Raw genomic sequence first — 27,392 nt, 5'->3', positions numbered from 1 at the left:
CAACGAAGTCGTCATCCCTCAAGTCGATATGTATTCAATACGTACTAATTTACAAGTAAAGAATTAATTGTTTAATGTTATCAGTGTTAAATGACCACAGACTATAAAAATGAATATAGATGAAAAACTGTCAGGGACGGGTGGGGCGTCGCAGAGAAATTGGACTCATTTGAACACCAGCAATGATGAGTTGCCTTTGGACATGCGGTTTAATCATGGTCACATGGTGTCTATAACAGTGTATAGTGTGTTAATGGTGGTCTCCGCCACAGGGAACTTAACAGTGCTCTCACAATTAGTGAAGAGGCGGAGAATAGGTCGCGCGAGCAGACTTGACGTACTGTTAATGCATTTAGCTGTGGCCGATCTTATGGTAAGATATAATTTATTGCGAAATAATTAATTATATATAATAATAAAAATAAAAATATATAATTATATAAATAATTAAAATTAATAAATGTAGGCAATGAGTTTACTAAATATATTGAAAAGTTTACTTAAGAGCTAAAATAAACTCTGTTTCTACGAACATAAGATTCGTAGTCTTATGTTTGCAAAAACAGAGTCTGATACAAGTTCTTATTACATTCCCTCAGGATTTTCATTTACTTTATCGATTAATAACGTCATTCGTCACAAATGAACTAATAAAAATATAATTTTCTATAGACAAACTGAAAATTCAAACTGAAGTAATATTAATTAATCCATGTCCAATTAATCACTCAAACACATCTTGCAAATCAAGATGTTTAGAGGTTCAAACAGACAGGGGCAGCCGCGAATACGACTTCGTGCAGTCGGATTTGGTAAAACTACTGCCGTCATTGCATCATAAGTATTGTATTGTCTGTGCTCCCGTGTTAATCTCAAGATAATTTACTTTTTTTTTTGTGTATTTTATAAGGATTAAAAAATATTATGCTCAAATGGGGTAACATGTAGAAAATGTTGTAAATGTAGATAAAGAGAACGAGAAAGCTGCGCGCGCTTCCACCTCGCCGTTTTACTGGAGTTTTTCAATCGTGTTGCTTTAGTTCATGGGCGTAGTCACCCATGGGCAAACTATACAAAAAATTGTAAAATGTAATCACTCACGATTGCGCTAGCTTTCCCGCGCAAATCGCGCGCTTCCCCGTCCAACTCAAATGGGGATTGAAATTACGACGGCCTGATCCGAAATTCGAACTCCTAGTACCTCAGACTAAAGTCGTATCCGTCAGGCGGGAATTGGCCTTCAGCCACTCCATAAGCCCTTCCACATGTTTGGAGCGTCATCTGCACTCGCACTGCACACCCTTATTATCCGGTGAAACTGTAAAGGTCAGCTGCGGCCAACAGCACTAGAGTAGTCCGAAAAATAAACCTGATCGCGCGTGAAAGAACGTGTCGAGTAAATTGTAATCGTATAAAATGTGACAACCCTAAGCTGTCAGTCGCTTTAAATATTTCATCAACTAATATTATTATTCTGTGCTAGAACAGCTACAAAGTATTAGCGCTGTAGATTATTGAAATATTTCATATAAATAAATATCGGGCTGTATTTTGTTAACATAATATAAGAGTACCTATTTCCGTACAATAGAGTTCATAATGATGGATTCCAATTTTCGGTCGAGTTATTTTGGGACACGAAGAATTCAAATTTGCTTAGGAAGTGAATACTCAGAACCAGAAATAATGAACCTTCTGAAGCACGAAATGAATTTAATTGGTTCTGAAATCAATTTCCTCAAAATACATAAAATATCATTTAACTATTAAGGTGCAGTAATAGTTTTAGATTACATTTATACCTCAACAACACAAATAACTAGATATATATAGAATTGTATTAATATTAACTGTAGATATTGTAGATATTGTATTTGTATAGTCATAGCTTTGAAGATGTGTTTTGATTAAAGTGTGAGATAAGCAATGAAACTACAGGTTACGTTATGAGAGTTCATATAGCAAGGTTCGAGTGTGAAAAAGTTCAATTAATTCTACGCAATAGTCTTTGGTTGGTGCCCCTTAAAATAAGGAGAGCAATAACTATAATTTATGTCAATTTTTTTTTTAACAAGAACATTGAAAAAATTTAATAAACACTTCAAGTGGCTGTAATATAAATAAATGTATTTCTTTACAATAAACAGCATTAGAATGGTTCGAAAAAAAGTATCTGTACTCTTATAAAGTCAGCAGTAAGTACGGATGTGACGAAAATAATTTCCGTTTAACAAAAATGACAGTTTTAATAAGACAAAAGGGAGTCTTTTTTGTTTTTATTTTTATCCTTAAAATCAATCAAGTAAAACCGTAGGAATGATCCAAATATAATGTATATTTGGATTTTATAACGATTTTGGCAGGAAAATATCAGGTTTCAAATAACTACATAATAAAGGCAGCGAGGCGAGGCGATCCAACCGCCCCTGTAAAGGATTTCTGTACGCTATAATAATTAGATTTATTTGCGCAATTATATAAGGTTGGGAGCTTAATAAATAAAGCGAAAATAAAAAAAAAATATTCGCTGTCGCTGTGAAAAATGTGTGATAGACTTATATAGATGGAGTAGAGATATCATCATCATTACATAGCAAAGTCGCTGTCTGTCCCTATGTATGCTTAAATCTTTAAAACTACGCAAGCGGTTCATAGATAGAGTGATTATAGAGGAAGGTTTATATATATAATATATGTACACCGGGCGAAGCCGGGGTGAGTAGCTAGTTTATTAATATAGTAAATCTAATAATATAATACCTTTTAATTAATGATCACGAAAAAATGATCGCAACGCGGACTCTCAATGGCTGCCCCTGTTTTGCTTCAACAGCCAGATCACAAACATTTTGCTTTGTTTAAAAAGAATCAAACAATAAAACCCAATTACGCCAAATTCTTGAATTCTATTATGTATCGCCGTGGGTAATAAGTACTGAGAAATCATTTCAAAGTAAAAATGACAAGAGTCTTAATATTGAGTATCCGTTATATTTCCGTTTTGTGTACGTAGAATAATATAATAAAATGGGGTAAAAGCTGATTCAGTACATTGAATATTGTATGATAGATGTTCTTTCACCAATATTTTATATTTATAAGAATTTTATATCTTTAAGTTAAACAATGGAGTTAAGGTAAAAGTAATAACTCTTATAAAAGCGGCACCAACTCTTTCGATAAAACAGCGTATTATTTTGTCTATATGCCACAAAAAATACTTAAACATGTAATGAACGTAAACGAGCAACATGCCAGTTTCTTGCTCATTCTTCTTGTTATAAGTCTGCGTACCGAATGACTGGTAGAATAAAAAAAATAGAGGGAAGAGCATTGTTAGTAATGTGGACTAATAACCCCATTGATAGCAACCAATCAGGTTGACCTCCACGCGGTTCACCCTGGAAACTATTGTTATAAATTCATGGTGAATTTACCAAACTGCTAATTGACCTGAGCTCTTGCGCATCTTATCTTCTTAGTCTTACTATAATTTTAAACTTATTATAATCCACTATTGCCCCGCCAGCGTAAACCATTACCGCATGCGGGTGCACTAATCAATTATCATCCATAAGAAAAGAAAATAAATAAAATATGACTTTCAAAAGTTCTTATTATTATATCTTATTATTATACTTCCTGTGTTCTTTGTGTGTTTGGGTTTGGGTTGACTGGAAGAGCTCTCTTTCAGAGATAAGTCCTCCTTTGCAAACATAATTTGTTCAGGTATTTAAAAGTGCAATAAAGTATATATATAAATTATATTCTAAACCGAGTGCAGTGTGTGTGCAGGTGACATTCCTGATGATGCCGCTGGAGATTGCGTGGGCGGCAACGGTGCAGTGGCTGGCTGGAGATCTACTCTGCCGCACCATGATGTTTACAAGGACATTCGGCCTCTACCTCTCGAGTTTTGTACTCATATGTATAGCTATTGATAGGTAAGTACATGAAATCAAATAAAAATTCATTTATTCATTACATCACATGTAGGATACATCACATTATATCCGCTTATGAACGCAATTTTTTTTTATATTAATATTTATTTTCCCTACCTGTCAGTTCACCTGTATACAGGTTCAGTTGAGAAGAACTGGCAACAAACTCAACTGATTTTTTTTTTAAAAGCCATTTTATTTACATTGTATATTTATGTAGGTGTCTATGTCTAACATTAAATGAAAATCCCGTGTATGAACAACTATTGCCACACACATTTGTCATTTAAGTAATTGTTTAGTGATGGCTTTGCATTGCACCATCTTTATATGTTTATTTTTTTTTTTAATAAGTGAATGCCCTCGTCAATTACAAAAAAAAAATATTATAATTTATTTACCATGGTAACATTGTTTATGGACTCCCGCTAAAAGACTAAGTAAGCTGCTAGGTTTGAATGCTCATAATAATTGTTGCCATCTTCGTCCTCGCCAAACAAAGAAAAATAACTTTTTTTTGCCACTACAGATGGTTGAATAGATTCATTTGAAACTTTATTTTTAAAAGATCTCTAAATTCTTAAAAAGCTCCTTTGATTAGTAGTTGAGAGAGTATTATTAAAAATAATAAATATTTTTTTATGAAAACTTAAATGTTGCGGGCAAATGATACTATGTTGTTGGTAGAGACGATGTATATTACAGATGATAATTGACTGACAATATGTATATTAAAATATTGATTAATAAACTAAATGACAATAGGAAAATGTAAGTTGGGTGACACAGGTTAGACGCGGCAGTGTTTAGTAGACAATATTGGATTTGTCTTACTAGCCATTATTAAATGCAATTATTGTTTTGATATATCTAGGTAACTGTGTCCCATATTAAATAAATCATTCCAAATTGGAATTTCAACCATTTCCAAATTCCAGAAATGGTTTATCTTATTGATTGGCATTATCTTATCTTTTCACTCTCAATGAAAATAATATCATAGTTAATTGATTCAATGGATTTTTTGTTATAAAAATATTATTATAGTAAACATCTTCACCAATGCTTAATTAACTCGACAAATAAGAAGAGGGGACAAAAGACTTGTCGCCTGTCACGTAGAATCCTATTCTATTCCGCCAAAGGACAACGTGTCAAGTGTGATTTAGTAGACAGAATTCATTTAACTGTCGAATTTACTTTTATAGATAAAAATAAAAAAATACTTGTACTTATTTATTTTTTATTTAAATAACTTTAATGCACGTACTTAGAAGTAAAAAGTACATATGGCGGACTTAATAATGCCGTTTTCTACCATTTGTACCATTCTGTTAGGTTGTGCAGAGATAAGTTGTTGGCGGTGCAAATGATATTGTAGTATATTTAATATATCTACAAATATACATTTAAATACAAAACCATACTATATATAAATACATACTTTATAATCTTACATCTTATCATCTTTTCTTTCCTTTCCTTTCTTTTCTGAGGCTGTAGGTAATCTTCTATATTGTATAAAATACGTGCAGGTTTTATTTATAATAACCCTGGATAATTAAGAGCGGTTGTTTTGTATGATGTGCTTTTCGAATTTATATTCTGCCTCAGTATACGTATATAGTGCCATCACTGGTTGTTTCGTTCCTAAAACTAGCTATATTAATAAGAATATAATATATACAATACAATGTATATTATACTTTCAGTTTATATATGACTACACTTATAGACCCAATAAACCACTGTATCCAACGTTAGCACTTTTCTTGCCCAATACATAAGTACGCTCTTAGTGAGCGTTTTCAATCTTTCACATAGATATGTAGATATTTCTTTTTATAATAGGTGTGTACACAAAATGTGTAAAATTTCCTTTTTTATTATAACTTCTACGTGACGTTTTAAATTTACGTGAAATTGTTTCGGTTGTTAAAACTGTTTCATCAATAAATCACTAGATGGCGCTATGTAAAGTTAGAACTCGGTTATGTTTCGTTTTGCCTGGAGGGTAAATGCTCACGGATACTACTACTTCTTTGTACCCTGTAATTTTTATTGCCTATTACAAATTTTTTTTGCTCCTCTCTACGTATATGTAGTCGAGTGAGTATATTACTATATATATGTATGTGAGTTATGGTTGGCTGGATTATGGTGATTATAACACACTAGGTGGAATTTCAGGCGAGAATGAGAAGAGGATATGTGTATCGAACGCTGTTTTTCATTTTAAATAATTCAATCATAAAACTGTGATACAAACTGTTCTTTTCCCGCCATTTTACTTTTTTAAATCAGCGCGCTGTCTACTGGCTGGTTGTAGGGCGGTTAGTTCGTAATTTAATTAAAGTAGTGCGGTTATGACTTGACTATTTGCATTTATAACTCACGCGTTTTTTAGAAGTTGCTTCATATATCGAAAACGGGAGATAGTGAAATAAAGATTTCATTATTATATGTATTAGTAGTACGTCTATAAATATATCGTAGTATATCTATTTTTCTGTTACCGTTTTTAACAAATAATAAGTTTAAATATCTGTTACATAATACTTATTGTCCCTGGACTCTACAGTATAAACGTTGTTTCCTATAAAGAAAACAGACTTAGTTTGTGCAAAAAAGTATTATTTTGAAACAAACCCAATAAATCTGTTTTATTGAAATAAATGTATATATGTATATATATACATCTACATCTGCCTTTTTTGTTTCTATGGGAAACAATAAATAATTGTTAAGAGGCCTTTCACATTTTTTGGCCTAAAAGCAGTGTCTTTGGGGTTCTGGTTCTAAGAAATTAAGAGTCGGATATACATTTTGATTCCTGAATTATATAGATAGATATCTAATCTTAAAAACAACATCTTTGAAATGTTAATTTTCTCTTTGTTAGTCTTCCTAATTTCTAAAATAGTTTATTCAAAAACGCTAAGAGAATAACTTTTTTCGTTCATTAATAAACAAACATAAATTGATATGATATTTGTATATTTGATAATTACTTTATAAATTGAACAGATCTCCTTTTTTTCATTTTCAACTTAAATATCTAAAAAATGATTAATGAAACCCGAAATTTCAACAAAACTTTGCCCTAATCATTTCTAATTTTCTCATTAATACAACGGAAGTTTTGTAAAAAAAAATAATAATAAAGTTAATATACTTGTAAATTAGAAATATAAAAAAAATATATAAGTTTCAAGAAAAAATAACTGAATAATAATTTAATGTAAAAATATTGATCGTATATACTAAATGACAATCAGGAAAATGCGCTAAGTTGGGTGACAGAATTTTTTACAACATGGCTAAGATAAGACATTCGTCAGTGAACATTATTGGATTTGTCTTACTAATATTAATTAATTTTGCAATATATACTATTTTGATATATCTAAACTGTTGTTAAATATATATATACATATATATATATAATAATAATATTTATTTTAGCATTTCAAACAAAATGGTTTATCTTATTGATTAAATTACCTACCTTTTGGCTCTCAATGAAAATAATATAACACTAGTTAATTGATTAAAAAAGGATTTTTTTTTTTAAAAATATTATTAGAGAAAAATCTTCACCAATTTTACTTATGTTTATTTTGTCAAATAAAAATAGGGTTATTGTTCTTAAAAGACTTATTATTTTTCACGTACATTTTCTTTCCGTTATATATGTATATCATCTAGTATCAAGTGTGATTTAAATAAATTACAAATTATATATAAATATATTCTGTTTAGAGATTTTTACTTTTATTTTACACAATAGATAAAAGTATTCTGTTATTAATAACTTACATTTTATTATAAATAACTTTAAAAGCACAACTTATAAATGTTTTTATTTAGAGACTAGCTTTTATGGCGGAATTATATATATTATCGCGCGTTTAAAGATCTACATTTGTATCATTATATATAAACCTTTCTTGAGTCTATCTATTTGTTGATTAAATAACAAAATCAAATTCTAGTATATTTTTTATCAAACACACAAATATCTATTACAAATATATTTTTAAATACAAAACCATAAAATATAAATACATACTTTATAATCATCTTTTCTTTCCTTTCCTATTAAGCTTTTCTGAGGCTGTTATAATCTTCTATATTGTATAAAATACTTGCAGGTTCTATTTATAATAATATATCAATTGAGGACGCCATTGTTTTGTATGATGTTCGCTTTTAATTTATATTCTGCCTCAGTATGCTTTAGTCCCATCACTGGTTGTTTCGTTCATAAAATTAGCATATTTAGAATAATAAGAATATAATATATACAATATATACTATACTTTCAATCACTATCTGTGCTTCCATAAAAATGAGCTCTCAAATTGTATCCAGTTTTAAACTTTTCTTGCCCAATACATAAGTAGACGATGTTAGTTTATAAGAGAGTTTCAAAATCTCCACATATAAAAGTAATCCCGAATGATTTCATTTTATAATAGGTTCTGTACACAAAATCTCTATAGCTCATGGTTTTTATTATATATAATCAATGAGACGTTTTAATAATTTATAAAATTGTTTGACATTAACAAAATTATTTCATCAATAAAATCACTAAGAACGGCGCTGTATCAGCCAATATCAACGTCAATGATGCAGGAACAGCAATGATAGCAGTTGATGTTTTTTTGCCTGGAATGGGTAAATGCTCACGGCTCTACTATGGAAAGGGGTCTTTATACCCTGTAATTTTTATTGCCTATTACAAATTTTTTTTGCCCTCTCTACGTATTAAGTTATGTATTCGTAGTGAGTATATTACGATATATATACACATGTGAGTTATATAGCTAGATATACATATACACAGACTAGTATACCCTGAGGGTCATAGAACTTTCAGACGAAAAAAGATTGTAAGGGATATATGTATCGAACGCCGTTTTCTGTCATTTTTAATTCAATCAAAAAACTTTTTTTAGGTTATAATCTAAATATATTTCCTTTATTTTCAATTTTTTAAATCAGCGCGCTGTCTACTGGCACACCTAATATACATATAAGGCGGTTACCTTTAAATCAAAACAAAGTGCGATTATGAAAACACAACTATTATATATAAATAAAATTTATTTGCTAAGTAATATCGAAAACCGGAGATAGTGAAATAATAAATTATATTATTGTTAATAAATAAGTACTGAATAAATATATCGTAAGATCTATTTTTCTGTTAATTTTTAACAAATAATAAGTTTACATATCTGTTACAATTATCCTCATATTGTTTTTTGGCTGGACTCTACAGTGTAAACGTTGTTTAATATAAAAAAAAATATGTCTTATTTTGTGAAAAAAGATAAATAACGTTATTTAAACAAACCCAATAAACCTGTTAAGTAGAAACATATTTAATTAAAATAAATGGATATATATGTATATGTATACATCTACATTATTTGCCTTGTTTTATTGTGTGTGTGTGCGTAAATCAATAAATAATCATTTTGTAATAGTCCTCTTAATTAAAAACTTCTCTTCGCAATCTTTGCACTGTCAGTTTTTTTACGGTGCCTATAATTAAAATAATAGTTTTAAGTACAGTACTACTCTCTACATAAGCTTCATTTCCCGTTTTCATACACATGAAAATATTTAAATTAAGCTCCTTTAAACTTTTGTGGTTTTCAGCGGCTTTGAGCAACAATGTTACATAAATTTATGTAAATTGTGCCCTAATGCTTTGTTCTGTAACGAAACTTTACTTTAAGTACACATACTTTACTTAAAATATGCATAATTGTTACAGATTAGTTGATTAGGTTTGCGATTTTTATCAAGCATTCATGAGTTGCATTTACAGATTCATCTGTTACCTACAGATGAATCTGTAAATAGCAGTATAACGTTCCAATCATAATCGCAAAGCTACAGGTATTATGTGCCTATTTCGAATAATAGTAGATATTTATTGATAATACACACAGTGTCATCTAGTCCCAAACTAACCAAAGCTTGTATTATGGGACCAGACGACTGATACAATATGATATAATTTTTTTTTTTAATATATACATAGGAAACGACCTTGAGACCATGGGATGTTAGGCGGTGTGCTAAATCGTTAGACTACCGTGACCGTATAATTTTATTATATAATATAGCTCCAATAGTAGATAAACAAACAGATCCTTGACATAAAGAGACTTCGAAATAAAATTCAACAAAAATTTCTGATGCATAGAAAATACTAATAAAACTGAAGTCACTCTAAAAACATCCAGGTAGAGTTTGTAAATAGTCGTCTGCGAGGGTGACCCAGTATAACATATTTCAGTCGATAAACAGTTTTGTAAGCTGTTTCGCTTTAATGGTGAGATAAAGCAGTGAAGTTATAGCATTTAAAAAAATAAAATTGTTATGATTCAGTTAAATAAATAAATTACAGTATTTAAAGCAATATAATCTTAGTCCTCTGAAAGGGCAACGCGTGAGTGGTATCACGGGTGTCTAGGTTTATTAGATTATTGTGATTTCAAAACCAAACTGCTGAACCAATCTAAAAGAACTTCTGTGAAACTAATCTGATAGTATATTATTAAAATGAAAAGAGATTTTTCCAATTCGGTTTACAACCGACTGAATCCTAGGTAACAGAATGGAATACAACCGAATTATAACAGGATCCGCGACATCTTTTTTTTTGGAGTTGCCGATTAAAATTTTCCTAATTACTGTAGATTAGACAGGCCTAATCCTCAGTAAAAAATCTTAGATGTTTATAACTAAAACATTCCACGTTTAATACGAACCTTTTAGAAGAGATTTTAGGTGCCTGAGCGTAATGAAAAGAAAATTACTAAACGAAAACTATCTCTGCGGCTTTCTGAGTAATATGTAATACTATTCACGTTCCTCGAAGGATATAATCATACATATAATAAGAACCGTAAACGAGCCTTGCCTGTACATCATTTTCTCAGAAAAATAAACGATTTATATACACATACGTCGTACTTATGTTACAGAATTCAAAATACGTTTTCAGAATATTTGTCTATTTTCCGTTTAGTATGCACGACGTAACCGATTTGAGTGCGGATTTCACTGATGTTGTATTATATTGTACTAGCTGTGCCCGCAGTTTCACCTGCGTGAAATCTATATTCTATATGTTATTTTGATATATAGGCTATATTGTTATAAAGTTTAATTAAAATCCATTCAATAATTTTTGCGTGAAAGAATAACAAATATCCATCCTAACAGAGAAACTTTCACGTTTATAATATTAGTAAGATTTCCGTAACATTTTTTATTGTTTCATTCTATAAAAGACAAAAAATAGCTAGTTTATTTTATATAAATGCTATATTATTCCAAATACGACGCATATAAACTTAAGAGCAAATTTTGTCTAATATGAAGTACTCACATAATATTAAGCAGCTAAAACATTAAGCTAAGAGAGTATTAGACTAATTAACTAAGCATTAGAGTAATTATTATGTACCTATCCGTCAAAACAATACCTACATAAATAACCACTTCAAAGATGTATAGATATCAAAGGTAGTGTCATGCCTAACTGCATTTATCAGAATAACATTTTAATTTTCAGAAGGTATATTTTTAATGATTATAAACTTAGAAGAAAAAAGCTTTGCTTAGTGTGAGACTATTGGGGCTATATGAATTGTCCTAGATTATTATTATTATACTATATAAGATAACATTGTTAATTATAAATATATTTACGCAAATTTCTATTTTTGTAAAAGAATACATATCTGTACTTACACTAATTTTAGCATCTATTTACTATATGACAGTCAGCTCTGTTTGCGCAAAAGGCTATCCTGCTTATACCACATAGTAATTTATTTATTTATAAATACTATATTTTCTAACGTTGTTTTTGAATAAGTAAATAAGTAAGCTAAGAATGAGAAAACTGGTAAACACTTAAAGTATGAGATATGGCAGTGACAATAAACATATTCAACAATAGCGGAGATATAATAACTGTATCCTTAGGAAATACAACTATTATGATATTAATCATGGCCTTCACAAAATACCTTAAGATGTCCGTTATGTTGTTCCACGGTTATTTTTTTTGGGCACCCATTTTCTATTGGGTTTCGCTTGTTTGACATTCCAATTGTATGAAAGAATAACACGGTCGATTGTACCTACGTCAGGCGAGAATAAAAAATATGTCCTTATACTTTATACTTATATTCTTCCTTTGTGTAAATAATATACGCAATCAGTCCAGTCTAGCTTTCTATTCTACAAACTATTCGCTTGTTCTATTAGACCGATCATCTTCACACCCCGATGGAGATTGGTAGAGACTTTGAGAAAAGAAAGGAGATATTTCGGACTGACTCTTCAACCCCATTTTTTTACGAAGTATTTTCCCTAACAATTTGATTTGTACACGTCTATCTGAAACTCCTAGTCTGCTTAAAAATCTTTTGACATTTAATTGAAAAACAGTTTGGAACACAATAATATAATTAGATAGCTTTATGCATAGATACTTAGCACGCAGAGCAGTATAAATGCGTACGTCTGTAGCCACACTACGACCATGAAATGATTTCTCAGAAATTCATGAGAAACTGAATTTTATATTTATATTTGATAACTGTAACCGATGCTCTGTATATTTAATTACCCTTAGTTAATTAATAGTGGCTTCATAAATTTTATAACTTCCTTAAATAACTCAATTATTTAAAAAAAATAGATATATTAGCGGTAAATACTTATGGATAACATACACAGTTCCATTTAGATCGATCGAAATTAGGACCGTCCGTTTTATTTTAATACATGGTAATGTAATGGGTACACTCTCTAGCGTTAATGGTATGTATATGCTGGAGGGGCACTAATGGAGAACAATAAAGTGATTATAAGGTCTGTACCATCGTGACGAATTAACTAAAATAGTATGCAGGGGGACAGAGAGAAGATCGACTTGACATTGTACCTACATTGCTAGTAATTCAGTCCTTGCTATTTACAATACTCTTCTACCCCTATTATGAAAACACATATTGAAATACCTATTTAGATAGACATTTTATTCGTTGGGGCGGAGACGAATAGTCTGTTAATATAAGTAGATATATATAAATAGTCCACGGTGTAACCAAACAATGGTGGTTGCTGAACCAGCAAATCAAATTATAATTCAACGAACGTCGAACGCTCCAATGCTCTCCTTATCATTTTATAAATTTATTCACAGAAATGGTTGTTACATTTTGAGAATTTTTAACCAACAACAAATAGGAGGTGTAGGTTTTCATGTTAGGTAAAATATTCACATTAGTTTGTTATGACTATAATTCATTTATCCAGAGCATTTATTGAACAGCGCTTTGAGGGTTAAAATTAGGTAGGCTAGGATACTAATATATTTCTTTTTCTAGAATTGTCTTACTCTGTCTAATCTTTCTAATTATAAACGCGAAAGTTTGTGAGTATGGATGGATGATCGATGTTTATTACTCTTTATTACAAAATCTACGGAACGGACGAATGAATGAAACTTTACAGTAATATAGGTAGATTATATATCAAAATAATATATAGGCTATAACTTAATAAAGCTTATGTATATTATATATTGGGCTTAATATAATGACAAGTAACTGTGATATAGACGCGGAACAGCAAGTTTAAAAAACATATTAATAAGTCTCTGTTACTAATACCATAGTCTGAAACATTTCTACATTTATGATGAACACAACATACGTAAAATGTGGTTACTAAATACATGAATCCAACGCGACAGATGCCTCCGTCTCTCGTATTATTTACTTTGTAATTGTACTTAAGTACTTTGTAATTTGGAAACTTTAAGCCGTGTAAGAGACGGGACAATTTTACTTGTTAATTGTCTTGTCATTTATAATACTTTATAGTATAGTCGTAATTTAATGAGTTAATCTTTATAATCTATATTTTACAGCATTTTGTTTAACTCAAAGATATCTTTATCTTTTTTACGTATAGCCTATGCACACACACTACTTTACTCCCACGGTTTTGTTAGTTTTAGCACTTAGTATTGTATTTTTCTGTATATCTGTTTTGTATTGTATTTTGTTGACTGATCAATGTAAATATATCTACTCTTTTATTTTTGTTGTTAATATTACATTGATTTGTGTGTGTGTTACACCTTTAACGTAAATAAAAAAAAATCTATCTATGTATCTCGCCAATCATATGAGTGGAGAGTATAGTTATTAATGGTGATTAGGGCTTCATGTATAGCAATGTACCATAACAAATCGTCTACCATGCCTACTGGAATCCATTGTGCCAATTCCTAGTGAATTTGCTACAATAGCTGCCTTTACACGTATGGTCTAACACGCTCGAATTCTTCGTTCGTGCGTGCTTGAGCGGTTTTTTAAAATAATTAATTATCTTTTCAAAATGGCGGACATCAGAGTAATGATTGAGCGGGCTGGATTTCCCGTGCTACTATAGTAATATGTCGCGTAACGGCAGCTAATAGACTCACCAAGCTAACTTCATGCTCATCCAATAATCTTCCATAAATATTCATAATAAATTGAAAGTCTATATATAAATATTTATCTTCTTCAGGTACTACGCAATATTAAAGCCGCTGAATGTAACATGGGAAGCTCGAGTCAAAAGAGCACTGTCCATTGCCTGGGCGTGTGCCGGCCTCGCCAGCCTGCCGCAGAGCTTCATTTTTCACGTTGAGGAACACCCTGACGTTAAAGGGTAAGAAGTACTTTTACTCATTATTAATAGTAATAATAATAACCCTGTGAAATATACACAACACTATCTAGTCTCAAGCTAAGTAGACCTTGTCTATGGGTACTAGATGACTGATATAAATACACAGATATATTTTTTCTATAAACATATACAGTCAAATCCAACATATTACATAGCTTTTGAACTGTTAGCGTTTAAAATGACATTAGCGTCCCATCTACATATAAGACCAATTACAGGACTTCTGACAGATGGGGCTATAGTGTCAGACTGCAATAATTGGCGCCTTCGTAGATGATAGGATAGGTATTCAATTATATATAGAAAAAGGTTTATCGTTATTATTTGATATAATAACTATCGAAGGATCACTTATTATTGTATCAACTATTTATATTTTATGTTTATTTTTACTATTTATTAGAAAACGAACAGTTTACAATCTAATACGGAAAATCGACAGTACATTTCTAGTGAAAGCCAATAACAAATTTTTAGAGATTTATCAAAGGAAAAACAAAATGTATTGGCAAATAGAATAAAGATTATAGGTTTTAGAAGGTACAAACCACATACAAAATACGCAATGAAAATAATAATAGAAGCATTTATTTTAAGAACTCTGAGAATACAGTAAATCTATCTGAATTAGAAGTCAATCCGTGTGTACATATGTTCATGACAGGTGTGTGTGTGTGTGTGTGTGATAGAGAAATAATGTATGAAAATATTTTTTTAGATGGTGGTTAAATAGTAATAATAATAGTTAGGTTTTACATGTTCTTATAAAGTACCTAATATGGACTGGGTTAAAGGGATCTATGTCTTAAAGTACTATTAAGGATGATATATATTTTTTATTTATATTAGAGATTAAGATACGATTGTGTATATCCTAAAAATGGACAAAAGTCCTTAAAAAAGGATGAAAACACGTGAAAATATGGAATTTTTATTATAAGAAAAAGTAGTACTGAGAATAATGCTGTTCGATGTACACATTAAAGCAAATTACACATAGTTAGCAAAAAAACTTAAAAAGTAGTTAAGTTATCTCAGATATCACAACATTATACGGTAGGTATATATACTTTAGTAGCTCATGAAGCAAGTTGTATATAGATAAATATAAATAGCCGATATTCGGTAAACGAATATTTGAATTGGAATATGGAAGCGCCAGTCGATTCCCATTATCTATTCGATCCCTTCAAATCAAACCATCCATCAAATAAATAAGAACGGCATTGAAATTGGCGAGCTATGATATCAGAGACAGATACCTCTCTATAATTAACTGTCTATATCGTACATATATGTATATATATACAAACAAAGGCTTCTGCTTCTAAATTTCTAACAACCTTATATTTTCATCGGGTGTTAGAAATCAATATCAATCAATATAATTATCTATACCACAGATATACAAATCTTAATCTTAATTATATTATAAATGCGAAAGTTTGTTACTCTTTCACGAAAACTACTGAATTTTGATGAAAGTTTATAGTAATATATAGCTGTCTGTGTAACTGTTATCTATATATATAAATAAATTTGGAGTCCCTATTTGCAATATTGAAATAACCGTTTTTTACTACATGCATACGAATATAAATACGGTACATACACCAAAATAACATTTTTTACCATTTTTGTCTGTCTGTCTGTCTGTCTGTTTGTTCCGCCTAATCTCTGAAATGGTTAGACCGATTTTGACGGGACTTTTTTTATAAAGAGTAACTTACTTTTAATTTAGAAAAATAAAGTTAAATTCTACGCGGACGGAGTCACGGAAACAACAAAATTACTAAATATAGCTTTTTATTACTAACTGTCTAAACCATTTCACGTGAAGATAGATTATATTACGAGGACACACTGGTTGAAACTAGTATACCAATTAAGGAGAAAAATATCAGACTATATATTTTTATGTTGACTTGTTTACTTAAGCAAAGATTTTCAAATTGCAAAAAAATTATTTCATGTTAGATTCGTAATATTTTTATCTACCTCAAGCTTAATCTTTACAAAATAATTTAAAAAATACCTATCTATGTAGTTAAGTTTTTTTTGCGAAGATATCTTTTTTATACTATAATAGAATATCGGCCTATAATAAGCGTGTTAGTTTATAATGAAGTTAATAAATTACTGATTATTAATTAAAGCCAACAATTAGTTTCTTAATCGTACTCGATTGGATGAAAATATTAAACAATACTTAAATACATTTAAATCTTAGGAAAAATAATATTTAACTTCAATAAACTTTAGGTACTATATTTCTACAAGGGTGCCAAAAGAGAACATTTTCCGAATAGAACATTACGTAATAAAATAAAACTGTTCTTTTTCTTGAAAAGGAAGATAATGGATTTCCCATTGTGAGTAAAGTTATGTATAAAACTTTACTCGCAGTGGGAAATCCATTATCTCCCTATTATCTTCCTTTTAAAGAAAAATAACACATACTACTTGATATAATATATAGTAAGTCTTGTGTAATTTTGAGACGAACTAATTATGAAGGCTAGAACCAAAGACGTACTACGAGCTAGTTCACAGATCCTCTGCCCTTTTGTTCGTTAGTTTATGAATTTGACTAAATACTATAGAGATCTTGATAAAAAGAAACCTAGAATATTTTCGGGATAAAATTATAAAGATGTCGTCGAAGATTAAATAAAACAAGAATGTCTCATAAAAACAGATACGCACTACATTTGAGGGCTTATATAAACTATATCAATTTATGGCCTAGAATTTGGCTCGTTTTCTTTTACTACCTGTTGTACCTTGTAACTGTTTCATTCTTTTAGTTCTTGTGGCTAACTTGAGTCCGTGAAAATTTATTACTATACATTTTAATAAAAGAATGAAACAGTTCGCAAGAGCCCTGCGAACTAACTTGAGCGGATATAAACTATTATACGCAAGACTGCTAACTTTTCTCACAATATGATATCCATTATCCACCTTTATTCCTTTGAATTCGAGTTATGTATAAAACAGGCGCAATGTCTTTGACCTTCCTAAATTATGTTCACAGGTACTTCCAGTGCGTGTCATACGGGTCGCTGCCTACTGAAGACCACGAATTCGCGTACTTCCTGGTGAACATGTTATTGATGTATGTAGCACCACTCGTGTCAACGCTCTATTGTTCCTCCGCCGCGCTATTAGAAATCATCCGGAGAGCGAACACCGCCAATGGTAAGCGAATATTTCGATATTCTCATTCCGAAAAAGAAAACATTGATTACATTGGTTTGCAGGTTTTTTATTATACGCCATGGTTGATAAAGATTTTAATCAATTTGTTACGTGCTGGGGTTTTATCATACATTTACTGTTTAGCATATAAATTACTTTTAAAATCTCTATTGGGTGTATGGGAACAACAAAGTAAACAAAAATTTACATTTAATTCTTTATTTTCCATAAAGTGAAAACCCATCTTCAGGATAAAAGTTTTCACCAGCTAATTAATTTTGAAATAAAAAGGTCTTGAAATAAGAGTCAATATAAAAGTTATATTGACCTAATAATTCACAATAACGATATTATATGTAAAAACAATTCAATTCTTAAGTCTTATATTCGAGATATGTTCATGGTTTTTATGATGGTATGACTGGATTGTCTATAATAATCTTCTTGTCTAACAATTAAAGTCTTTGCGATTTACCTCTATATATACGTATTACGAGACGTTTGTATTGATAAGGTGAGTGAATGAATGATTCAATAGAATAGAATAGAATAGAAAATCATTTATTCAAATAAACTTTTGAATAGTCATAACAATTTGTTTTTTATCTACCACTCGTTCGGAAAGCTGTCTCATCACAAGAAGAACGAGCAAGAAACTTGTGTGTTGCTCTTTTAAATAATCCTTGTAAGTTTACATTTACAAGTCGAAACGTGTGAATACAGACTACCAACAAGCACTAATTTTTGGGTCAAATATAAATATGCAATAAGATTAAATCATCGTAGTGATAAGAGCAGACCAGTCCCTACAAGCAGCACTCGTTCACGAGTATGAATGAGCCAGCCATCACTGCGCTCGACCATATTTTAGGGAGCCCATTGACCCGGCCCACCACGCCGCCACATGTCTGGACATTTTAGTGAGCATGACTACTCATTCCACACGACCACGTCACAGCTATAATTAAAACAGCAATAAATGAATCAGTTCATCACAGTGAAAAATTCACCTTAAACTAAACCTTTAAAAATTATACGATCCTATGCAATGTCTCTTTTAGCTAAGATAATCAAAATACTTTACAATTTAGTATTTGAACACTCAACGACAATGATTTTAAGTGTTTTAATGATGCAATATTAGATCAACGAACGGGGACTATTTCATTCTACAATTATCAAATAATTCCTTTCATTGGCTTTCGTTTATTTCACTAGTAGTATATGACTCATCAAGAAGATACTCACGATTACCCAACTAGTTGATCAATCGGTCTAACCTTTCTATATAACACATCACAATATATCTACTTTTCTGAGGGTCAGAGAGTTAACGAGTTTTCAAGGATGGGCAGCGCCCTTGATCCTTAGTTACGCTTCTGAATTCCCTGAATTACACCTTATAAAAACACCAAAAGTATTTTATCAACTATATAACTATTTTTCTATTCTATTCTCTTAAACTATTTTCCTTATTTTCAATAAGAACACAATTAAAAAGAGTACTTAGTTATATTTTCAATAGAATAGAATAGAATAGAATAGAAATAATCTTTATTCAAATAAACTCATTACAAGCACTTTTGAATAGTCATATTTTGATTCTACCACTCATTCGGAATGCAGATTCATCACAAGAAGAATGAGCAAGAAACTTGTGTGTTGCTCTTTTTAATAGATGTTTTTTTTTATATAAATAATTACAGTATAACAAGTAAGAGGCATGCGATAATCAACATAGAAGTCGCTACGCACTCATTATTAATGTAATCAGATAATATTCTCAGTGCTATAAAGTTTTTCTATAAAAACATTATTATCGTTAACGAATTCTTCAATTTTATAGTAAGCTTTTTTGCAAAGGAACTGTTTTATTTGACATTTAAATCTTTTTTCTGGCAGATTTATAACAGACTCTGGTATTTTATTGTAAAACCTTACGCAATTGCCATAAAACGAATTACTAACTTTAGCCAAACGACATTTAGGTAAAATCAGTTTGTTATTGTTACGTAAGCTTTTATTAGTGCAATCACTAACTCTTTTGAAACTGTCTATATTCCTTCTGGCATAGATGATATTTTCATAAATGTATTGAAAAGCAACGGTGAGGATATTTGATTCCTTAAAACACTCTCGCAATGACTCCCTGGAACCCATACCATAAATGGAGCGAATGGCCCTCTTTTGTAAAGTAAATATTGTATTTATATCAGCTGCTTTGCCCCATAACAAAATACCATACGACATAATGCTATGGAAATAGCTAAAATAGACAAGTTTAGCCGTTGCCACGTCTGTTAATTGTCTAATTCTTCTTACCGCGTAAGCGGCAGAACTAAGTCGACTCGCCAATTTAGTAATATGAGCACCCCATTGCAACTTGGAATCTAATGTGATACCTAGAAATACAGTATCGTCAACAAAATTAATAGATTTATTGTCCAATACGATTTTTGAATCGACCGGCCTTACATTGGGGAGAGTAAATTTGATACATTTAGTTTTATTTGCATTTAGTAGCATATTATTTGCCGTAAACCATTTTAAAACATAAGAGAGAGAACCGTTTACTTCGTCCATATCATCAATATGTCGATTGACTTTGAATACTAATGAAGTATCATCAGCAAACAGAACTATGTCAGCTATCTTTTCTACCATATAAGGAAGATCGTTTATGTAAACTAAAAATAAGAAAGGACCTAGAATAGAGCCCTGAGGAACACCCATTTTAATACTAGTTCCCTCAGACTTTACACCATTTATTTCAACAACTTGCATTCTATTATTTAGATAGGATTTCATCATGCATAGTGCTTCATATCTAATACCGTAATATTCTAATTTGAGTAAGAGTGTTTCATGATCAACGCAATCAAATGCTTTTGAGAGGTCACAGAATACACCGATAGCATCCTGTGACCTCTCCCAACAGTCAAAAATGTGTTTCATTAAAGCTACACCAGCGTCAGTAGTTGATTTACCGGCCGTGAAACCAAATTGCCGACTGTGAAGCAGTCTATTTATTTTAAAGTGGTGGGCATCTGATTGAGCATAATTTTTTCAAACACTTTACTTAGCACTGGTAAGATAGAAATGGGCCTATAATTACCTACTTCAGTTTTATCCCCTAACTTAAAAAGTGGAGTTATTTTACTATGTTTCATTAAATTGGGAAAAACACCGTCAAAAATACATTTATTGAAGATAGTTACTAAATATGGAGCAATAACATCTATAGCGATGTTAATAACTTTAACAGACATGCCCCAATGGTCTTCAGTATTTTTTAAATTTAATTGTTTAAATGTTTTCGTAATTGTAGCAATGTCAATAAATGTAAATTTAAATGTAACCGGACACGAAGCAACATTGTCAATAAGGAATGATTTAGCTGTACTTGGAGAAGAGTCCAAAGAGGACGTAATATCAGTTGGAATACTAGGGAAAAATTTTTCAAAAATATTGACTATTTCTTTTGTGGACGTTACTAGTTTATCATTATAATTTAACGTAAAATCATTATATGGACTTTTAACTTTGCCAGTTTCTTTATTAATAATATTCCACACTGTCCTAATCTTATCCTTGGATTCTTTAATTTTTTTATTTAGATAATTAGTTGCTACATTACATACCTTTTTAAAAGTTTTTGAGTATCTTTTTACATAATTTACGAATGTACTATCGAAACGGTATTTTTTTTGATCATATAAATCAAATAATATATTTCTACTTTTAACAATTCCCTTTGTAGCCCATTCTGAAAATTTTGTTTTGTTACTAATACTGATAGTTTTTTTGTTAAAAGCCTTATTATACTCGTAAGAAACAATATTGAAGAAATCTGTATAAAGTTTGTTTGGTTCATCAGATTGAGGACAAAAATCTAATTTACTACGAACTGATATTTTAAATTTATTGATCTTATAACTAGTCAAGTCTCTTTTTAATAAATTAATTTTCCTAATTTTGTTTACGTGATTTGGAAAAATTACTAATTGACCACAGTGATCAGAAGGAAGGTTGTTTAATATTATTTTATCTAAATATTCACTGTTGCTAAATATGTTATCCAAACAAGTAGCAGACGTGGCTGTGATACGAGTGGGTTCGTGGAAGACATTACTCAAGTCAAAAGATTGAAATAAACTCATTAATTTAGTTTTTGTGGTGTTATGTGATAAAATGTCAACATTGAAATCACCACACACTATAAATTTTTTGTTAATATTAAATACTCTTTTTAAAATATCCTCCATTACCTCTTCAAATAAATTATAATCACTATTTGGAGGTCTATATACACACATAACTATATAATTTTCTAGTTCCACGCAGGAAATTTCAATACAACACTCAACGGAAAGATTGCCAATATCACTACGTTCTTTTACTTTTATATTATTTTTCACCAATATCATGGAACCTCCTCTATTTACTATTTTTCTATTAAAGCAGCTGACAATATTATAATTGTTTAAGCTTAACATCATATTGCTCACTTTGAGCCAATGTTCAGTTAAACATAGAACATCTATATTATTTTTTTCTAAAAACAATTGAATAATTAATTCACAGCCGAGAAAACTTTGTATGTTCTGGTGAACAATTTTCAATTCTGATAGCTTTCCCTTTGTCTTTTTCAGCAGTTTAAATCTGCAGTCATATTTAAATTATTGTAAATAAAATGATGAAGAAATGAATAAAGAAGTTACTATATCCAGAACAATATAACTTGTATGTGTAATGAAAATCTAAAACTATTAGTTACGGAAAAAGAGAATAGATATTTATTTCTAAAACTTATATAAAAATATTTTACCAGTTTATTTTCTTGCCTGTTCTTCTCAACTGAATAGCTAGCCGAACTCTCAAAGTGTCCTATAGGAATAAATGTTATATTGGGGTAAGTTTTGTTTTTTTTTTTATTTCAGACAAAATGCGTCGAAGCGGAGTTGGGATCCTGGGTCGGGCGAGAGCTCGTACCCTCAAGATGACGGTGACAATCGTCCTCGTATTCTTTACATGTTGGTCACCATATTATTGCTATTGTTTGTGGTAAGTATTTATTGGAAAATAAGTGCGTTTGATAGGAATTTTAATTATAACGAATAAAAAGCTAATGTTAATTTTAGCGAATAAAAAGCAAATAATATTATGTGATTTATTAGGTTCTGGATAGACAAGGATGCGCTGAAAGACGTGGACCCTGCAGTACAGAAAGCAATGTGGCTGTTCTCATGTACCAACTCCTGCGCAAACCCCATAGTATATGGTGTCTTCAACAGGAACAGATGGACGTGGCGGACTGGACTTGTAAGTATATTCTTACCCCAAAGTATTTTCCATCAACCTTCACCGGTGTCGCGATAGCATATGTGGACAGACGGATGCACCATACCAATTATCACCCATAAAAAATCGAAAATATTTTGTATTAACATTTGTATGCAACATTGGGAAATATTGCATACTTCGGTTTTATGTGCATAATTCCGTTTATTGCCATCACTGAAGAGATTGCCAATAATGCTAAATCGACATTTGTATAATAAACCACTAAAATAGGACATTCATTCTGAGGTTTTATATTAAATAAAAAAAATAATAACACCTTATAATAAAAATCTTGGACAATCCGCGCCGTCTAGCCCTAAGCTAAACAGAGTTTGTGTTTTAGGTAATAGACAACTGATACAAATATTTTTTTATAAATATATTTATCTTTATAGAAAAATATTTGTATCAGTTCCTTCCTTAACAATCACTGATACAAACAACCACACTCCTGAATACAAATGTGTCGTCAGAAAAAACAAACCTGCGACTGTAGGAAGGAAAGCGGTATGGTCGCTAGACCAACGAGGCCATCTATAATACCACAGACAAATATTATATGACTATAAATTTACAGTTTTATTAAGCACTCAATAAGTAATCACCAGGCATGTTTAGATACCCAAGTACGGTTTCAATTGAGACGTATTCTGAGAATCCTAAATGATTAACCTATGGACTTGGGTGATATTTACACAGCTATAAAATTGAATCTGATTACAAACGGATCCGATTTCTATAGAAATAGAACTTTAAATAAAATACCTAACTAAATATCTGAGCTTATCTCCCAAAAACATTGTGACCGTAGGTTCTTAGAGCACAAAGAAAGCCCAAAAGAAAAAGAAAAAAGAAGAAAGCCGAAGCCCCTTTGTGGGTACTTACAAATCTGGGCGACTTCAAATAAAATGCGTATCCTATTATATTTCTGACGAATTCTCTGGTAATGTAAACACTTATAATAAACTCAGTATGCGCCGGTAGATTCGCTCCGAAATGTGAACATATCAAGTGTAGCGTTCACTAAAATTCACGCGGACGAGGTCGCGGGAACAGCTAGTTTATAATATAACTGAAACTTGTAACATCAGGACTAAGTATATTACTTTGATATAAAGACAAACAGAAGGGAATTAGAAATAAAAAGGAAAGTTACAGTTACCTATAATATGTTTATATTTCAATTACGCCATGCAAGCCTTTTGTGTAGGTACATATAGCTATATACTTATTGGTATTACAACTTAGTATTAGCACAACACATATTACAGAGAGTACTAATACTATTCTTTGTAACTTAGGGTAAGTTAAGAAATGCTGAAAGAAACTCAAAGGTGTTACGTATGTATCATTATTTTGGATCGCTACGAGATTGAAAAAGTTTCTAATTACTTAGTTTCTAAGTGATTATTTAGGCCCGCCCGACTTGTCTCAGGTGCTCATAACTTTGTGTATTTTATATATATACTACATAAAAGTCACAAAATTATGAATATAACATTTTACGGTCTCTTCCATATAACTTTTTACTGTATATGTCATTTCTGTCGGATGGAGAAAATTAACTTTATTCGTATAGTGAATATTATTATGAATAAATAAATTGGTAGATTGATTACAAACCTATGTAATTTGCTATACACTATGTGCATCTTAAATTTCATGACAGTCAAGAAATAACAAATGCTATTTTCATAGTACTTTAGCTTAGATTAAAGTTGCCCATTGTTCTGTTTTCCCAGGACATGTCCTATTTTTGAAGTGTGTGTTTATTCACTTATTTATAAAACAATAAATAAAAACAAATAGTAATAAATATTACCCTGTTATATTAAGTGTCCTTGAGAATAACTATGTATTCAATATTGTATGTATTCTGTGGTTATAAATGAAAATGTAAATAAAATAAAAAAATAGCAACCCTAGAATTTGACATATGGGGAAGTTGTGAATTAAAAAAAAACACATAATACATTGCGTATAATGCGTAAATTCACTCTCTATAATCCTGGTATTGACTGAGAGTACTTATCTGTAAATACTCTCTGTCTATACCAGATTGACTGTAAGAGATTGCCAATAACGTTAACCACGCTTTATAAAACATTTTTAATATACTTATTCTTATTGTTCTTTGTTTATCTGTGCGAAGTAAAGAGTTATAATAATAATAATCTCAGGACAATTTACATCGCGCCATCTAGACCCATGTGAAGCTAGCTGAAGCTTGTGTTATGGGCACTAGATAACAGATACAAATACATAGATATTTTTTTTCGTAAATATATACATATTATACATAAAAAACACCCAGACCGATACAAACAATCATACTCATTAATACAACTGTTTGTGCCGGTGCGAAGAAACGAACCCGCGACCTTCCATAGAGGACGTCAAAGTTATTTTTATTAATAATTTACCTTTCAAACGCTGAAAGAAGTTTCCATATTGGTACAGTAATACCAGAGTTTATTTTCCTCCTAAGAAAATAGCAACTCAATTACACGTGGGTAGCGTCACCGGACCAATATGTTTTTTGTTACAAAAACGAGCAAACTTTTTACAACGTTTTTACTTTCGTCGTACAGTGTACCCACAGAACAAAGGTGGGGAAATTTAGTTCTATGGGTGTCTGTCTGTCTTAGATATTTCTGCTGCCAAGCCTGTTTTATACGTTGTGTGTCGGTTTAAAGCGCAGTTTATTTATTAATCTATTATATTTTTACTTAAAAAACATATATTTAAATTCCAGAACACGAGATGTCGAAATGGCAACGTGCGCCGGGGTTCAAGACTTCCATACTATGGGGAATCCATGGAAATATCTGCAGCAACGCTAGCTCGAGCTCGCAGCTCGCTCCCCGAACGGAACAGCCAACGAGACTCGAATGGTACTACACAGAATGGAACTAAAAAGCACTTAAACAACAACAATCATGTTGACAATGGTATGGTTTAGTATTTAAAACTAATTCAAAAAAGAAAAGAAACGAGAGAATATCTTATATAACAGTTATTCTCAAATCGGTACAAAGAACCGTTATAACGTTAATTGATACAAATAACGAGTACGTTACTTCGGAAACGTGTTATGACGTTGTCAAATATTTGTAATGAATGAAATCATATTTTTATACTGTAAATTGAGTGGTGAAGTTCGCATAATTATTAGTAGTCATCAGATTTAAAGTCAATATTTGTAGATGTAAATTTCTTAAACTAATTGGTGTAATATAGGTTTTTTTGTATAAATAAATTTGTATAAAAGCTAGATTTAGAAACTAATTCCTATTAGTTTGTTACGTCAAAAGAATACGATATCAAAACATTATCATAGTAATGAGTTTTCCTGTGACCTTCAGTGCAAACATACATCTACGATATTTATCAACAGTTCATAATATAAATTACTAAAATTGTAAAGAAAGCTTTAAGCATCAGTCTGGACGTATATTTAGTATTTAAGTTTTTTTATGATTGTCGTTTATTACTATAATTGTGCCATGCCTTATAATTCAATGTTGTATGTATACATTCCTGTTTGTAAATACATATTTCGTTTAAATTATCTTAACTTGTTACATAGATATATTTTAATATAGGATACTCATGTGTTAAGATGGCAAGGATTCAATAACATTCCAATAATCATGACCTTATGTTGATAGTTCCTAAACGTTACATAATAACGTAATATTTTTTTAACTTATAAGACTGACTGACAGACCATATTGAGGTGTATTAAATATTGGATTGATGAATGAACCAGACAGTTAATTATATAACCTTCAAAAATTACTATAACGCCATCTGTCTCGTCTTACTCTAACAGCTTGTGATCCTTAAAAGGTTGTTTTTATACTCCTGAATACTTATCTTCATAATATGTAGGATGTTTTTTGTTTTATTATTAAATGTTGTCCCTTGGCTGTGAGGTGATTGAGACTAAGTTGTATGTTTTAAAAGATTGATTTTACCAAATGTTATATGTTAAGGTTTTAAGTGAAAAGACAAAGAGTAGTTTTTAAATAAATGATTGAATTTTGTTGAATATCTATTATCTTTTTACCTTACCTTTGAATATTTTTTATTCATAGCTAACTGGCCTGCTCT

At 30.7% G+C, this 27,392-nt stretch overlaps 1 protein-coding gene across 1 annotated transcript; it reads left to right on the top strand.

Annotated features, from left to right (window-relative positions):
• LOC131852382 (adipokinetic hormone/corazonin-related peptide receptor variant I) lies at positions 1-27,294 on the top strand. The gene is made up of 7 exons (XM_059203057.1): positions 1-373; positions 3,796-3,944; positions 14,568-14,711; positions 17,770-17,933; positions 22,874-22,997; positions 23,111-23,255; positions 26,032-27,294. Exons 1-7 carry the CDS (start codon positions 110-112, stop codon positions 26,236-26,238), a joined length of 1,197 nt encoding a protein of 398 aa, XP_059059040.1. The 5' UTR covers positions 1-109; the 3' UTR covers positions 26,239-27,294.
• Positions 27,295-27,392: the final 98 nt, after the last annotated feature.

Source organism: Achroia grisella, unplaced genomic scaffold (genome assembly GCF_030625045.1).
Source record: "Achroia grisella isolate CSIRO2021 unplaced genomic scaffold, CSIRO_AGI_Agris_v1 utg848, whole genome shotgun sequence".
Taxonomy (NCBI): Eukaryota; Metazoa; Arthropoda; class Insecta; order Lepidoptera; family Pyralidae; genus Achroia; species Achroia grisella.
This window is presented reverse-complemented; position numbering and strand designations above follow the sequence as displayed.